At 40.3% G+C, this 17,082-nt stretch overlaps 2 protein-coding genes across 3 annotated transcripts; both read left to right on the top strand.

Moving 5' to 3' along the window:
- The first annotated feature begins 1,744 nt into the window (after positions 1-1,744).
- On the top strand, positions 1,745-7,988 carry rpusd1 (RNA pseudouridine synthase domain containing 1). 2 transcript variants are annotated; one of them, XM_030058995.1, is made up of 6 exons: positions 1,745-1,869; positions 2,597-2,830; positions 2,955-3,078; positions 3,323-3,425; positions 5,152-5,253; positions 5,708-7,988. In XM_030058995.1, exons 2-6 carry the CDS (start codon positions 2,640-2,642, stop codon positions 6,121-6,123), a joined length of 936 nt encoding a protein of 311 aa, XP_029914855.1. In that variant the 5' UTR covers positions 1,745-1,869; positions 2,597-2,639; the 3' UTR covers positions 6,124-7,988. The 2 variants fall into 2 exon arrangements, with proteins under 2 accessions (XP_029914855.1, XP_029914856.1); XM_030058996.1 differs by having other exon boundaries at positions 1,767-1,869; positions 2,635-2,830.
- A 718-nt stretch (positions 7,989-8,706) lies between these two features.
- Positions 8,707-17,053, top strand: slc25a17 (solute carrier family 25 member 17). Its single transcript, XM_030058824.1, has 9 exons — positions 8,707-8,967; positions 9,608-9,668; positions 9,761-9,827; positions 10,498-10,649; positions 11,767-11,883; positions 12,059-12,207; positions 13,098-13,193; positions 13,343-13,428; positions 14,657-17,053. The coding sequence occupies exons 1-9, from the start codon at positions 8,893-8,895 to the stop codon at positions 14,808-14,810; spliced, it is 957 nt and encodes a 318-aa protein (XP_029914684.1). The 5' UTR covers positions 8,707-8,892; the 3' UTR covers positions 14,811-17,053.
- The last annotated feature ends 29 nt before the right edge of the window (positions 17,054-17,082 follow it).

The raw sequence follows: 17,082 nt of genomic DNA, 5'->3' as shown, positions 1-17,082 counted from the left end.
TTCTCTGGCTACCTTTTGAGGAAGACACAAGCACAGCTGGCACATGAAACTCAAATGTTCCTGAAAACAAGTGTTGCACTCCAAACCAGCGTGCAGCTCCTCTCTCTTTCAGATCTGAGTCCACTCTTTCTTTCTTTCTTTCTTACTTTCTTTCTTTCTCCCTCTCTGTGGCTGTTTCAACAACACACAATCTTCCTCTGGCAAAGAGAGCAGGCCCATATTAGGCCAGATACACACTCTCTCACTTACAGCACACACACAACATGTTCTCGCTCTCTCTCGCATGCACACACAAACACACACACCACTGAAACCGTCATTAGAGCCACTGACCCTGGCAAGATTAAGGGGGCAGAGGTCAAACTGAGGGATTACGGGGATTGCAAATTATGGGTGAAGAGTGAAGAGTGGGGACAGTGGTGTCTAAACTAGACGGAGAGGACAGGAGACAACGGGAGAGGAGAGGAATGCTCGTGTCAAAATGTCTGCATATGCACCATGACACCAGTGAGACATACAGAGGGGAAAAATCAATTTGGCCCATCAATAAGGGCCTGTGGCTAATCCAATATCCAAATGGGCCATGGAGTCTGATTATCTTTTTGTCAGTCTGTCTCTCCTGTCTGGCTGACTGACAGACCGGCTGGCTCTCTTTTTTTTCTATTTTAAAACAAGAAATTGGAAAAGAATAAAGTGGAGACTTCCCTCTTGTGGTAGAAATAAGAACAGTCACTCCATCTCCAATGATGATGAGAATAATAACCCTTTTTAAATCAGTGATTATTGCATATTATTGTAAGGCAAAGCCCAACCAAAGATTAAGATGAACATTTGCATACTTGTATTTTGATTTTTTCTGGACTATTTTTTATTTATTTATTTATTTATTTATTAGTATTCTTTGTACTGTGTGAATAAGAGCTGCTGCAACTGCAATTTCCCCTCAGGAATTAATGAAGTATCTATCTATCTATCTATCTATCTATCTATCTATCTATCTATCCTTTAGGATAAATAGATAGATAGATAGATAGATAGGAGCTCAAACCATCAGAAATATACAAGAAAGAACAGCAACAGTAATTTATACAAAGAAACAGGTGAATGAATTAAAATTTTAACGAACACATCATTTATTCATCTTTGAAGAGGTCATACTGCCGACTGAGAGTTTTATTATTTTTTAGTGTTTAAAATTTTGATGGTCTTTTACATATTCTTTGAATTCACATAAACTGGAAATTCTGCACTTACATACCTACATGAAATAGCCTATATGGAATCAACAAGTTTACCACCAAATCAGTGTTAGATGAATCGTCTTCTAAGTAACTAATGACATTTTTACATTCAATTTTAACATTACAGCTATCACCCAATATGTATTCTAGTCATTTGAGTCCAAAAAATGGTTAAACATACACAACGGTAAAATAAACTAATTAAAGACTCAGAAAATTAAAGACTCAGGTTCATCACTGCAAAAACGTACATTTGTTTTCAATATGTAAAAAGTTAGAAGAAATATAGCTTTGTTGGCTATATATTGTGTAAAAATGTGATGTGTACCTCTTTAATGTAATTGGTAAAACATGATTTATATGGTAATAGCCATTACTTCTGCCAGTCAATACCTGTACAACGCATGGACTATGTTACGTATACTTTTATTGGTGTATTCAATAGTCATAATAGTCATTATTTATAATTCATCTTACGCCGTTTTAGTTGCAGCTGGGCAGTAGTTTGGCCTGCCTTCCCGGCGGCTTCCGTATTTTTACTACGCATGCGCGCGACTCTCCCCGGCAGTTAGAAGGTGTTGTTTCCATGTGATTGTGTGTTTGTGTGCGGTGTGTTTCGTCTCTAAAGGTAAATGCCACACACCGTAACTCACGGCAGAGGGAGTGTAGTTTTCTCCACAGAGCAGAGTTACTTTGAACTCATTCACAGACAGCTAGCCGTGCTAACATGCTAACCCGAGCTGCTGAGACGGTTGGGTGTCTCCTCAGGTTAACGACGGCGGGGCTGTTGTCGTTTTGTCACGTAGCGCCAGTTGCATGTAGTGGAAGAAAGTCGCGTATTTGTGGTTTGTTTTCTGTCTGACAGCTTTTGTGGACATGTTGATGTGTTACAACTCAGTCGCTTCAGTGAATCATCACTGGAGCTGGTCCACAGCCTCGTTTGACATAGTTAACATTCATTCTCAAGCGTCTCTGCAACCAAAACTTAAATTTCTCTATATTTAAAAATAAAGTATCCCGAACTAGCTGAGTAATCTGTAGAGAACACTGTCTCAGGGCCACACATGTACACATGCCTACATTAATATGTCCAGAAGACAGCTATCTTGTGTTTCCATGAGGTGGAGTGTAACCAAGTGCATTTATTCCAGTACTTTACACTTTATTTATGTCCATTTTGTCAGACTTTATGCTTTTACATTCACTTTGTTCACATTAATCTGTCGGCTATAGTTACCAGCCCTAGTTGTTGTGCAGAATAAGGTTTTACATGCACAACATAAACTTTAATAAAGTCTAAACTAGCCATCAGCATGCAGGACTTGAATATTTTTCATTTGCTTGTTCTGCTTAAGCAAAGGATTTGAGTGCTTTTTCCACCGCCGTTCATCAGTGAAGATGGCAGCCACTGAGCCTGCCAGCCTGGAGAATCTGTGTGTGCTGCACCAGAGCGGCGACTACATCGTGGTGGACAAGCACTGGGACATCCGCATCGACAGCAAGATGTGGTACGAGAAACTCACCGTACAGGCACAGCTCAGACACCGCTTCCCCCAGCTGGCCGACCCCGACACCTACTACGGATTCAGGTCAGAATCACGTGAATGACGGGTACAACACGTTCACTGGGACGTGTCTGGGTGACTTTAATTTAATCTTCACGGTGAAGTGTTGATGAGAAATGGACCCACAGTTTTCCTGTCCCACCACCAGGTTCTGTCACCAGCTGGATTTCTCCACCAGCGGGGCGCTGTGTGTCGCCCTGAACAAGGCCGCTGCTGGCCGGGCTTACCGCTGCTTCAAGGACCGCACAGTCACCAAGGCCTACCTGGCCCTGGTGAGGAAACACACACGCACACACACACACACACTCTCACACACTGTACAGTTCAGTCAGAAGAAGATGGCAAATCTGCTTTCTGTGCTATTTTCTCTGTCTCCAATAAATAATTAATTAACACAATATCTAGGCCTACATCTAGCTATTATTGTGTCAGTTGCTTGGTCTCTGCTTCTTTCTCTTGTGTTTGATAAAATAAGATAAAAGAACAGGGTTCCTCACCAATGTTGTTGTTTTCCAGGTGCGTGGCTGGGTGGAAGAGGAGACCCAAACGCTAGACTTCCCCATTGGCAAGAACTCCTCAGAGGGCAAAACACACATGATGTGTATCGAGGGAACAGAAGGTATAGGAACGCAACCACAGCTAGCTCTGTGTGTGTGTGTGTGTGTGTGTGTGTGTGTGTGTGTGTGTGTGTGTGTGTGTGTGTTTCAGAGTCTAGTGAATGGAGAGGACTGTTGTTTGTGATGTTAGTACAGGGAAGTGCATACAGTTACAGCCAGTATGGGCCTGTTGCCACCTGGTATTAACATCCGTCCTGAGAAATTCAAACACAAGCTGACACCTCATTGTACAGGTGTAAACAGCAGCAATGCGTCCTCAGTGCGTCCTTAGTGATTGGATCTCAGGACGCATTCGGAGGTGGCCTGGGACACTTGTGTCTGCATCACATTAGAGGTGTAAACAGACACGTCCCAGGATGGATTGAAGGACCGCCTACTAACCTGACGTCCAGCCCAACACCCGATGCCGACCAGACCAACACTTTCCTTATAGAAAAAATATCTGACCTGACTCTGCCCAGCCCAGCTGCACTGTCAGCTGATTGGTTAAATGCAAACAACGTGCAGGTTGGCTCTAAAGCAGCTGGCTAATGAATAAAAACTCCCTGTAATAAGACATGAGCTCCGTTAAAAACATGATGCAAGAAATTTGGGGGGGTCTTTCAAATATGTATTGACAACATGCAGGGTTTTTTCTTCCATATAAAAGTCAAAAGCAGCGGCAGCTCTTAAATTTTGTGCCCTGGCGTGACTAAACACATTCTTTCTAGCCCTAGATGTGACAAAGTTACTGTAGGAATAATACAGAAATACTATAGGCGGCCGTGCGTTGCTCATTGCAGTCACTACAGGAATACCACAGAAATATTACAGGTCGATTTATCCACCTAAGTGTAGAACCCTCTCAGACCTACTGGAATAATTAAATAATCTGAGCCTGAACTTGATTGGGTTGAGCATGGAACAGATTTAAAATGCGTTTTCAGTGATGGACAGCGCAGTAAAATGAGGCTGGAGTGAGCAAGGATGTCCCTTTTTGTTAAATACCTGCTGCCTGTTCAATGCCATTTCATTTTTATTTTTTTGCATGGAAGAAGGACTGACTGACAGCTGTCCACTTGTATTTGGATTTCTCAGGACGGTTGTTAATACCAGGTGGGAACAGCCTCTACATGTAGGACAGTGTGTGGCTCATGCATCACATATGAACAGAAGAGCTGTGTTTCCATCCTTGTATTTTTCTTTTCTAATGAAAATGTATCAAATTAATTATTGCTGCGTGAAAATGCCAGAATTTGTGTAAAATGTTCTCAAAAACATTTTGCTCACTCAAAGCATATTTTTTTTGGTCACTAAAGAAATCCTGTGCTAATCAGTGATGGAAGCATCTATTCATTTCTGCATAAGGCAGGCTTGGTATCATCGTCTCACTGAGTGGTTTCATTGTAATCGCACACAGTTCAAAAATGGCCTTTCATATTTTGAAATGTAGAGTTTGTAATATTTGTTTACCACAACCTCCTAGAAAAGTCCCACCTGCTGCCATGCAGTGGATATGTTGCAGCCATTACTTGGTTCATTAGAATATATAGAATATATTCAGAATATATAAGCACACATTCTTGTTTTTGTCTTTGGATGATAGCATGAATGATGCTGATGAACAATAACAACTTACAACACAAATCAGACTTTTCCCACTTGTGGATATGTTTTTTGCAGCATTTCTTAAGTTTTGTATTAAATTCATTTGACCAGTTAGAAGGAAAATTCTCCTCCTCCCCTCAGGTTGTGAGAACCCTAAGCCTTGTCAGACAGAGGTGACAGTACTGGAGTACGGGGAGTACGATGGAGATCGTGCCACCAAGCTGCTGCTGCAGCCGCTCACTGGTAACTACAGCCATCTACATCCTTTCATATGAAGGAAATCAAAACTAATCAATTCTGAGGGAAAGGAGCTACTTGGAATTTTTCAAACAATATTTCAGAAATATTCGTTTTGCCAGAAATTGTTTTGAGTGGGTGTCACTTATCGCCAGTGGTCTATTTTCTAGTTACAGCTTTACATATATCAAGATTTGCTTGCTTTTTTTTTTTTTTTTTTTTTTTTTTTTGGTTTCATGTCATTATAAAATCAAACCTTTGTTGTTTTTTGGCTGCTGGTCACACTAAAGAAGCAATTTCAAGACATTGCCTTGTGCTCTGCTAACTTCTGACGTGCATTTTTGACTTTTGATAGACAAAATGATTCATCAGGTAGAAAAGATAATTGCTAGACTCATCAACAATGAAAAAGTTGTTAGTTGCTGTCCTGCTAATCTGCAAAGCTCTTTTCTTTCCTCAGGCCGCACCCACCAGTTAAGGGTCCACTGCATTGCAATGGGTCACCCCATTGTCGGAGACTTCACCTACAGCTTAGGAGCAGATGACGCCCCGTACCGTATGATGCTGCACGCACACCTCCTCCACATTCCCCTGGAGCCCCAGTCCCTGCTCGTTCAGGCCGGAGACCCCTTTCTTCCCACTGTGGATGCCAAATGGCTTCCGCAGCGGTCACTGCGGACACTGGAGGCCACGGTGGACGCTCTGCTGGAGTGCCGGGCCGAGGAGGAGAGGAAGAGCAGAGAGGAGGCAGAGGAGAGGGAGAGGAGGGAGAGGGAGGCGCGGAGGAAGGGGAGGAGGGGACAGAGGTGTGAGGAGGAGAGCGAGGAGCAGAGGAGGCAGTGTCAGGAGTGGCTGAGTGAATGGGCTGGGGACTGATGCTGCTCCCTAGCCCACTGTTGGTCTTTATTTGAATGTATTTTAACTGTTATGTTTGTAAGAGACGCATGTTGAGCATGCACACTCATATTTCAGCAGCCAGCTGCTTTGCAGTCGTACAGTGACACGCTTTCACACCTGGAAGCTGAGCAGCACTTTAATATGCAAGCTTAAAATATAAGGCTAGCTAAAAACAACTTCTGTTAATACTGAGAAGAATATATTGTTATTGATGACATGGTTATTTATTTTAGGCTCATTCATTACATTTTTAAGTAATACTATTTTTTTTTTTTAAATCTGTATCAAAGGAAGAGTTTTGTGGTGCTCGTGTTCTGCCTTTCTGCTTCACCTCACATGTTAACATACATTTACATACATCATGCAGGTGAATTTGTGTCTATATACACACAGTTTATATCCCACAGATTGATGTGGCTCACAGATTGCCTCCAAATTGTCACATTTTTCAGTGTAGAATCAAAAGGTAGAGGGCATGTTTTTTTAAAATGTACAAAGTTGTGTGTACTAACCCTGACCCTAACCCTAAACATCTCAGACAAATGGATTCATACAATTTTTCTGGGTTAAGAGAAACCCGCTCTTTTTTGGGGAAGTTAAAGTGTGTTTTCTCATTTGACATGATCACCCTCCAACAACTTGCCATCAAGGCAGGAGTGACTGGGAGCGTCCAGTGGCCTCATGGCCTCCACTCTGTTGGGGACAAGAGACAGATGCAGGCCCCACCGGTGGCAGATGCTGTCAGAGCTGAATCTCCTCTGGTTGCTGGGACCACGAGGTGGCAAATGGTGATGGAGGTGCAATACAAACATCCTCTGCAGTAGCCTCGACACTGCTGCAGCTTTCTGGGACAGGATATCCTTGGACTTGATACAGAGAGCAGCAAAGTACCCAAGATGAAACTGGTATTTGCCCAGAACATGTCTTCAGACAAAAAATTTAAACATCATTCAATACTTGTGCAAATGGTGATAAATTCAGAGGTTAGGTTTTCATTGCTGCAGACATTACTCTCAGTGTTGCTGACTTGGGTGTCAGAGTGTTAGAGTTATGTTTCTCGGTGACTTTCTATGTGTTTCTGTGTACAGGGAGGCACTGGATGAACATTATGGAGGACATTAATTTGCTCAAGTATTTATTTAATGAAACTTTTTCAGGGGATATTACCTTGTTGTTTTTGCTTAATCTTGGTATTTTTAGCTGGGGTGGTGAGAAGGGTTGGCTGTATTATTTGCTCTTCCAGTTGTGCTGGAGTTGCTTTAAATCCATCCCTCTGTAGTATGGTCTGTTTTCCTCTTGTTTCACGCTCAACATGTACATGATCATCACCCAGCCTGCTCTCTTCAGTGTGTTCTTTATATCTCCCTTGCAGCGATGTGCATTTTTCTAAGAAAAGACACAGGTCTGAGTCTTCTTTGTTTACTCAGGATTGTTGTTTTCATTGTCAAACCATTTTTCAGCATGACAGTTTGGTTTTCCTGTTTTGTGGTGGCATATAATGCAATATGTTGCTCTAAAGCACATTACACATTGGGAATATACCCAGGTAGTTCTTTTGGTGAACAGAGACGTAGGTAAAAGAGATTGGTGTCACTGTTGTCATCCTCATTTTCCTGCTCATTTATGACTGTGTTGTAAACACCCACAACTGCTGTGCTGAAAGGCTCTCTGGAATATCCTCTACTTCCACAGGTTGGAAGTGAAGAACACAAAACAAGCAATTATGACAAAATTACAGCTACAAACACAAACACAACCCACTGGCTATATGTTACATGCATATAACACTGACTTGAGGGGAGACGTGTTAGAAATTCTGAAATAATAAAAGAGTCATAAGTCAAGTCAGTTGTTTGCTGATTATTTTAAGGTGGAGTGCCAACTGTTCACAATATTTCACAGAATAATCATAGCAACAACAATTACTTGGACAATAATTATACATTCATCAAAATGTTTCTAGGCTTACAACAAATAGTAAAATAGGTAAATTGTCCAATAAAACCACAAAGATAACACAGTTATCAACGGTTTACTAAAACGATCATAAATAGCAAAATAGGTAATTATCTAATAAAACTGTTCAACTAGTTAATTACATGTACCAGACTGCTCACAGTGTGCACGGCATTTGTCATTACAGTGAAAAAGAAATCAGCTAATCACTTTACACAGATATTATACCACAATAGTATAACACAATAAAAAACAAACAAACAAACCAAAAAAAACTAAACAAAAAAAATGTATGAACAAATTGTTGTGTTGCTGGGGAATGGGGCAAATGTTACAGGAGGCAAGAAATAGAGAAATGAGAAGAGGCCTCGGTTGACTGTAGGATACCGACTTCATTAACCATGCGTGTCAAGTTTGTAAAGTTAAAGAAAATATAGAAGAGCGCATTCTATTACACTATAGACAATATAAGCATGGTTAATTAATAAAATTTAAATGTTTAGTGTCTAGATTATGTTCCTACACTACAGTACGATGATATACACTCTGGTACAGCAGGTGGCGATATGCACCGATAAACCTGGTTGTGAGCCGTCAAAAACTAAAGAAGAAGAACGTTTGCAGGTCAACCAGGAAGTCTGCATGGACTGTGCAAGCTGGGCACTGAGAACGAAACTAACTCATTTTCGTATCGGTGGCTGTAGCTGCACAGAGTGAACGCTTCTGACGACTGTTCTGGTCAAGCAATTAAAACAAAAACTTGCTAGCTTAGAAGTAGATACCCCGTTTAAAATGAGCACCGAGAACTTCAGGTTTTACGAGGTTTTCTCGTACGAGACTTTGGTTCGTGCCGTGGCGGGAGCGGTAGTAAGTGAACTTTTTGGTTTAATTTCTCACCGTGAGGCTGCCACTATTTTGAATTATTATTTGGAGATGCTGAGAGTTGTCTGTCTTTGGTTGGTTATCATTTAGGTGCTGCTACTATGTTAGTTCTCGGCTATAATTGACAAGTGACACATGATTCCACAGTCCTATTTATGTCTTATGAGCTAGGGGAAAGGTAGACAAAACCACTATAAAAACATATGTGGCAGTGGTTTTCTGCAGTGCTGCCGTTACATACTGTTTACATGCAGCTCAAGCTCTTTCCTCCTCACTCGTTATGATCCATTTTTCAATTCGGCATGTGTATAATTCACCAAGACGCACATACCCCTGTATAATACCCACCTGAGGACAGTAGCGAGTGGGAGCATCAAATCCTAAAAGTTGAGCTGTTATTGACATTTGAGCAGCTTGTTGAATGATCTGTATGCCGAAATGAACATTGACTCTTGCTGGTTCAGGAAATGTTTCGAGATATATTTTATGTGGTGTGTTTCGCTGCCGATGAACAAATGGTTAGATTTTTGAACGGAGTATGGTAGGTTGTTTTCTCCATGGGAAAGACAACGGTCTGTGTTCATGACTGATAGGGTCACATGAATGAACACTGAATGTTTTTCAGGGAAGTGCAACTGCAATGACGGTATTCTTCCCCCTTGATACTGCTCGACTGAGACTTCAAGGTAATTAATAGTAGTTACAATAGCAGCATTAGTAATAGAAATAGTTATAGTTATAATCATGTTGTTTTTTTTTAACAAAAATGTGTTTTTAGTGGATGAGAAGAGGAAGGCCAAGTCAACACCAGCCATTCTGGCAGAGATTGTCAAGGAAGAGGGACTGTGAGTAAAATAATTCTAATAAATCAGATTTTAACCCGGTTCACACACAAAGGCAGTCAGTGGGAATTCCTGGACGTCGGCTGACCTTTTTCACAGCAGCCATTCTGACATGAAATAGGAGGGTAAACACAGGTGATACTTATGATATGACATTTAAAAAAATGCTGTAATAAGCTAGATAAGCCTCATCTTGGAAAGGGCTACCAAATTTCATATGTAATGTTCTTTAAGTTATAAATAATGTGCCTCTGCCTGACTAGAGGCCATATGCACAGAGGTCAGACTGAAGATTGTAAGTATAAACTCTGATAAGGGTGTTTACTTAGAGATGGTGGTGCTTTATGGTGAAAAATGCCAACTTTATTGTTAGTTTGTTTGTTTTTTAATCACATGGAAACCTTGGTTAGAGACCAGTCCTTTTTCTCTTATAATTTGCTTCTTGATAAAGATGAAAACCATCTTATGTAATAAAACCCATCATTGTTTATGGCTATAATGTATTTGCCAAGGGTTTGATAGCATCCTTGATTTGACTGTACAATTACATCATTCAGTTTGTGCATTAGAGATGGTGCATGGAAATGCAGAGAAAACAAATGAACCCGTCAGTGATATGGCAGTTGAAGATTGTGCCCTAAACTGTGTTGCTCTTTTTCCTGTCCCCCTGCAGACTTGCTCCTTACCGAGGTTGGTTCCCTGTCATCTGCAGCCTGTGCTGCTCCAACTTTGTCTACTTCTACTGCTTCCACAGCCTGAAGGCCAGCTGGGTGAGGGGGCAGAAGGCGGCACCCAGCACAGACTTAACTATAGGCATCGCTGCAGGTGAGCAGGGGTTGTCCTCCTCCTAACAGCCTTGCTTTAGCACCTCAGAGTGCCGTGAGTGCAGAGATTTTTTACCATGGGATTGCCTTGAGAATCAAACCCCCTGCTTGAACACTCAGCTCTACTAAGGCTGTGATTCCAGAGCACATTTATTGAACTCGCACCGTTTTTTTTGCAGTTATTTTCAGTGGTTCACCGCAGGAGCGTGTCTGTTCCAAACTGCACGTCGAGTTTTTGAGTGCTGCCCTGGACACTCCTAGTTGAAGATGTCTTATCTTCAGCTGGAGCCACTTTCTGTCTCTGTCCCTCTGTGGTTTTCCTCTATGTATGGGTTTTTCCTGTATCATCCCATGATTAACCAGCTAGTCAAACCGCTCCCTCGACAAAAATAGCCTATTTGAAGGGAACCGTTTACTGTGGAGTTCTTGCACAACATGGTGAAATGTGGTTTGTTCTTTCACACACAAAAAAAACTTTTCTTGTGGGGCTGGACAATTTGTTAAATTTAATTATGATTATGACAACATTTGGTAATGGGAATTTCAAACAGTAGTGGGTGTTTGCCTGTTGTAGCAAAGCAATTAAAGACTTTATATCAGTTTATATCAAATTATATATTTTTTAATATCAAATTATATTATGATTGCTGCCTTGGAAAAAGCACCCTAGCACCCTATCCTTTCACAGCCCAGCAAATTAGATTACTAACACTTCTGCATATATCAGCAGTGTCAAAAATGTTAAGGTGCACTGTGCGAAATTGTCAATAGTGGAATGAGCATGTAATTTCATGTTTGAGACTACATTAGATTACTTGCTTATTCCATGTTTTTTAACAGTCTAAAGGGTACTCACTTCAGTTGACTCTTGGTGTTGCAAAGAACATTGATGGTGAAAATGCATGGCATATTGTTTTGTTTGTTTGTTTTGGGTGTATTTTGTTTGTAATATAGTCTGTTTCAATTTGAAAAAAAATCAGTTGACCCTTGGCAGTTTTGCACTGTGCACATTTAATGTGTTCTCGAGAGGTGTACACACGCTGCCTGAACCCTGAGCCTTGTTTATGGCTCCAGAGATGACTTTTTAATCTAATTCAACTCATTCTCTCTCTCTCTAGGTATTGTGAATGTACTGGTCACCACTCCTCTGTGGGTGGTCAACACCAGGCTGAAGCTGCAGGGTTCAAACTTTCGCAACGCAGACATCCGTCCCACAAACTACTCCGGCATACTGGGTAAGTCATCATTGCCTGAGTTGGAAAGTGTTTGTTGAGTTACTCAGTTGGTGCACACAAGCACACACTCCCAATAACTGGCTGTTTTTTGTGTCATGATGCTCTTGAGTTGTCTTTTTCCTCTTTCTTTCTGTTTCATTTCACCCTCTAACTTCTTATTTGTTCTGTTTTGCAGACGCGTTTGTGCAGATTATCCGCCACGAGGGGCTGGGAGCGCTGTGGAACGGGACCTTCCCATCCCTGCTGCTGGTGCTGAACCCCGCCATCCAGTTCATGATCTACGAAGGCCTGAAGAGACAGCTGAGGAGAGGGGTTTACAAAGAGGTGAGACACAGACAGAAAGAGACAGGAGGGGTGGAAAGATGGAGACAAGTAAGGAGAGGAAAAATGAGCTCAACACCGAGGGGAGAAGTCAATGGTGTGAGATTAAAAAAAACAGATAGAGGGAGAGGGATGGAAGGAAAGCCTGGGAAAGAGGTTGGAGGAATGAAAGGCAGTCAGGACTTGGTTAAAAACAATGTGGGAAGGTATTTGTCACTTGGAAAATTTAGATTCATCCATGCCTTTTAAGCGGTGAGGTGGGAAATATAAAATAGTGAAATTATACCAGATCATCCCATCATATGGCTGAGTACACACCCGATATGTAGAGAATTTGTAATCCCAGTCACATGATTTTTGTGTGGCTTAAGCAGTAGAGAGACATTATTTATAATCATAGCAAAATCAGGGAATATTGCCATTTTCTGGACATTCTTGCAATTTTTTTTTACACCATGCTGTTTCGGTATTGCAATTTTTCACATATTCACGTTCCCCAGTAAAACCACAGTCCTCCTCTGGTTGGCCACTAAGCAGCTCCATGGGAGCAACTGTGGTTAGGTGGGTTGCATAAGGACATTGCTCATTTGCTTTCCCAATTCCCAGCCAGTGTGGGGATTTGAACCCAGCGACCCTCCTGGTGACAAGCTTGCTTCACCATCCTTTAAGCTGCCACTCTTTTACTGACAAAAATTACACCTACTCTAAACTGTGGATCACATATCAAATATGAACGAAGCTCATTCACTCACTAACGTGTAATTTCATACACTGACTGTATAAGTTACTGAATATGTCCTTGAAAAACCCTGGAAAAAGATTTCCTCAGAGGAGTAGGAATGGTGGCAGTGTCTTTATGAAGAATGTCATTATTTTCCTTGTTTATCCAAAAGCTGTCATCTCTGGAGGCCTTCCTGATTGGTGCCGTCGCCAAGGCTGTTGCCACCGTCGTCACATACCCACTGCAGACTGTACAGTCCATCCTTAGGGTGAGTAGGTTGTGTGCATGCGTTTAAAATGTCAGAGCTATGGTGTAGATCAATTTGCAATGTTTTGATTTAGAGTTTGTGAGGATAAAATAAAAATTGCTAGATATCTGAAGCTAATTTAATGTTTTTTGCCTTTTTTGCTACTGTAGTTTGGTCAGCTTAAAGAGCCAACAGACCAATCACAACTGCTGACCAGCCTGAGGACTATCAAGTGTCTGCTGGTCAATAGAGTGAGGTGGGTGCACACACATGCACACACACACATACCACGACCACCCACATGCCCTATATGAAAAAATATGTTTCTTAATTATGACTGTGATATTCAGCCTCTGCAGTATTGTGATTATATTCAAGAAAAGACATAATATTGTAAAACAAGTACATCTAGTATAAAACAAAATAATATTGATCAGTACCTTCTACCACTGTAGATAGGAAGTGTGCTTTTTACTTCTCTTTCAGTAGAGTCTTCTAGTATTTTTTAGTCATTAGTCTTTTATTTGATGATATATTGTGGTATATTGAGTGTAAGTTTAAGATGAATTTGACTGATGAGAGAATGTAGTTTATTTATTTATCTTTCAAAGTTCACATAGCTTTTGCAATAACATTGTCATTGGGAATTATTTTGGCCATGATAATCATGCAGAGAAAATCTGATGTCATGACAGCCCTGTGTGACATTATATTATTTTTAATTTTAAATACAGGTCTGTCATCAACTACAGTTGCAGTTAATTGTGTTTAATTTTTATAGCACAATTTTAGTGCCTGCATCAGTAATTGTGCATATTGCCACTGGATTTAATTTAGAATGCCAACAGCAGTAAAAGAGTCAAAATATTGACATAAGATGCAAAAAATGTAGTAAAATAACTTGTTTTTCAAATTATAATTAGGGATAAACACTTAATCAAGATATTACCATAATTGCAATATGTCCAAGTGCAATATCCAAATCCTATGAGCTGCAGTTTTTTTAGTTAGGCAAGGTAAAGTGTGTGACAAAACATTGTTGTAAATAAAGTTGTACAGTGCTACAGAGATACCCTGGACCACAAAAATCACACCATCATTTTGATAGAATTTTTAGTGAAAATGTAAATAGTAATGCAAAAATTATCCTTCCTACTAAACTTGTTAATCATACCACAATTGCAACATCAGTTAAACTTAATCACCATTATATATATATATATATTTTTTTTTTTTTTTCACAGTATTGTTCAGCCCTAATTATAATTGTGATTACAATATGTATCATATCCGTAGTCATGCACTTCTTCCATGTGCCTCCTGTGTGTGTGTGTGTGTATGTGTGTGTGTGTGTATGTGTGTGTGTGTGTGTGTGTGTGTGTGGTTTATGGTATTCAGGTTGCATGAGTAAGACTCTCAGTGTTTCATATACTGACTCTAATGTGTTTCTTGTGTTTTAACCCCCGTGCCGTGCTGTGCTGTAGGAAGTTTGGTGTGCTGGGTCTGTTTAAAGGCCTGGAGGCCAAGCTGCTGCAGACGGTGCTGACTGCCGCTCTCATGTTCCTTCTCTATGAGAAGATCACCAACACCACCTTCAAAGTCATGGGACTGAGCAAGCCGATGCACAGCAAACGCTAGCCAGCTCCATCACAGCCCTGGCTGCTGGGGGGAAGCAGAGGGTTTACCGCCCACATCACTCATGGAGTCTGTTTTAGTGCTGATCCGTCCGATACACATGCACACATGCATGCCTTTCACCACCAGGACCACAGCTCAGTTAGATATTTATGGTAAATGTGACCTCATATTTATGTTGCCAAAAATGCATTTTTGAGTATATCTAAATGCTTTTGCGAAGTTTTCATAAACCCAAGGGTTGCAGAATTGTCGCAGCCTATTGAGGAACATGTAGTCGTTCAACTGAAATTAAAACATGTAAACTGCCAAACTGGAAAAGGGTATTAACGAGGAATTCACTCAACAGTGGCACTTTGCTAAGGGAATCTATGGAACTGTTGACCTCGAGGGACTTAAGGGTCAGCGTCTTGCTCAAGGAATTGAATCTGTGGCCTACAGGACAGCCTCTAGCCAGCAGGAAACCTGCGTAATACTCCACATTATTTATTTTATTTTCATTAATCTGTCTTGTGTTTTTAACATTTACACTTTTAGTTCTTCCATCAGAAGAACATTGTTATACTGTGTGTGTCATCTGCATATGTGTCTGTGGATGCCGGCCTTTACAGCTGCAGCCTTCTTTTATCATCTTATCATCAGCTTTTGCAAATTCATGTTAACTGGAAATGAGGTCAGTGTGTTTGTTTGAGAAATGCGATATTTCTGGTTTATATTTTAGTTCGTATTAGAGCTGCCAGTCAGTGGAGTTGCAGCTTGTGCATTCCAAGGTGACATGCCTGTGTGTGGTAAAAAAGAACTTATTCTTTACCCCTAACCTTACTGTGATATGCTACGAAGTTTCAAAACGGATAATAATAATATCCAATAATAATATTAATAATACTAATACTAATACTACTACTACTGCTGCTACTACCACTAATCATCACTAATAACAATAAGGTTTAATAAGACTAACAAAATTAAGTGCAGTAGTGCTTTTTGTACTTAGGCAGAGACGTCTTAAAAAAAATACAGCTGCTTATTAATTAACACTAACAATCTCACACAACTCTCATTAATTCACTGCCCAACTGCTAATAATATGAAGAGCACAAATTTATGATTTCAGTAATTTTTTTTAAATTGCGTGGTCACATCATTCAGTTGTCTGCAAACACTATAATGGATGTACCTGAGAAAAAATCAGTTTGTATGAAAATGCATACCTACTTGAAACACCCAGTTTGTGTGTACATGTTTACGCACAATATTTATTTTTTTCACCATCCAGCTTGTGCTATTTATTCATCCATAGACTCCAGGCACAGTCATCTATTTCCTCCTTAAGCCAGAGCTTGTACAGGTGGACACCAGTGGTCTTTGTTCCAGGGTTTCACCACAGAATATACAGAAAAACTTCACTAAGCTTCAACCAGAAGGCGACACAACAAAAGCATGTGAAAGCATGATCCTTTTGATTACCCATCCTGTGACACTTATGTTGTGACTCTGTACCAACAACAAAAATCTAAAATCTCATCAAAGGAGACTGTGGTTCAATATGTATCATTCTTGGAGTTTTTAACATCAAGTATTTTTGGGAATCTTCATTCTAAAGCACTGTTGTAAACTGTGTCTCTGCTAATTGAATATAATTATGCAACTGTAGAGCTGTAAATTTTTCCTTTAATTGCTTTACATGGATGTTTTATTTATTAACTGTCTGCACCCAGCTGATCCTATCATACTGACCATCAGGAGTTATTTTAAATCAGTGGTTTGACAAACATGTACTGCAATAGTGACTTGTCTGTACCTTCTGTTTGTTTTATTCATAATTTCATGGCTGTTCTCGACCCAATGATAATTGCACTAAGATGTCATGAGAATGTATTTCTGCTGACTGGTGAATATGGATGTTTAGGTAGGATGCCATTCATTGCTTCATTAGCTCAAGGGACAACAGAGTACAATGAAAGCAAATCTGACAAAGATGGAATGAAATAAAAATGGAAAATAAATAATTACCCACATTTATTGATAGCTTACTCACCTGAGGAAAAAGGCAGTTTCTGTGATACACATTAGTTGTATGTACTTGATTGTACTTTTTTCAGACATTCACACGTCAATAAGTGGCCTAATATGAACTCCATCCATTATAAGCACAACTCAGTTAGTTTTGAATGCTCTGTTTGACTGTACAAAAGTAATGAATCAAAATAAATTGATTAATTAAACAAAATTTGTGACAAAGAAAATGAAGTGGTTGTCAAGTCTATTAAAAATC

This window comes from Myripristis murdjan, chromosome 8 (assembly GCF_902150065.1).
Source record: "Myripristis murdjan chromosome 8, fMyrMur1.1, whole genome shotgun sequence".
Taxonomy (NCBI): Eukaryota; Metazoa; Chordata; class Actinopteri; order Holocentriformes; family Holocentridae; genus Myripristis; species Myripristis murdjan.
The sequence above is the reverse complement of the archived record's forward strand: the minus strand, read 5'-3'. Positions and strand labels throughout refer to the sequence as shown.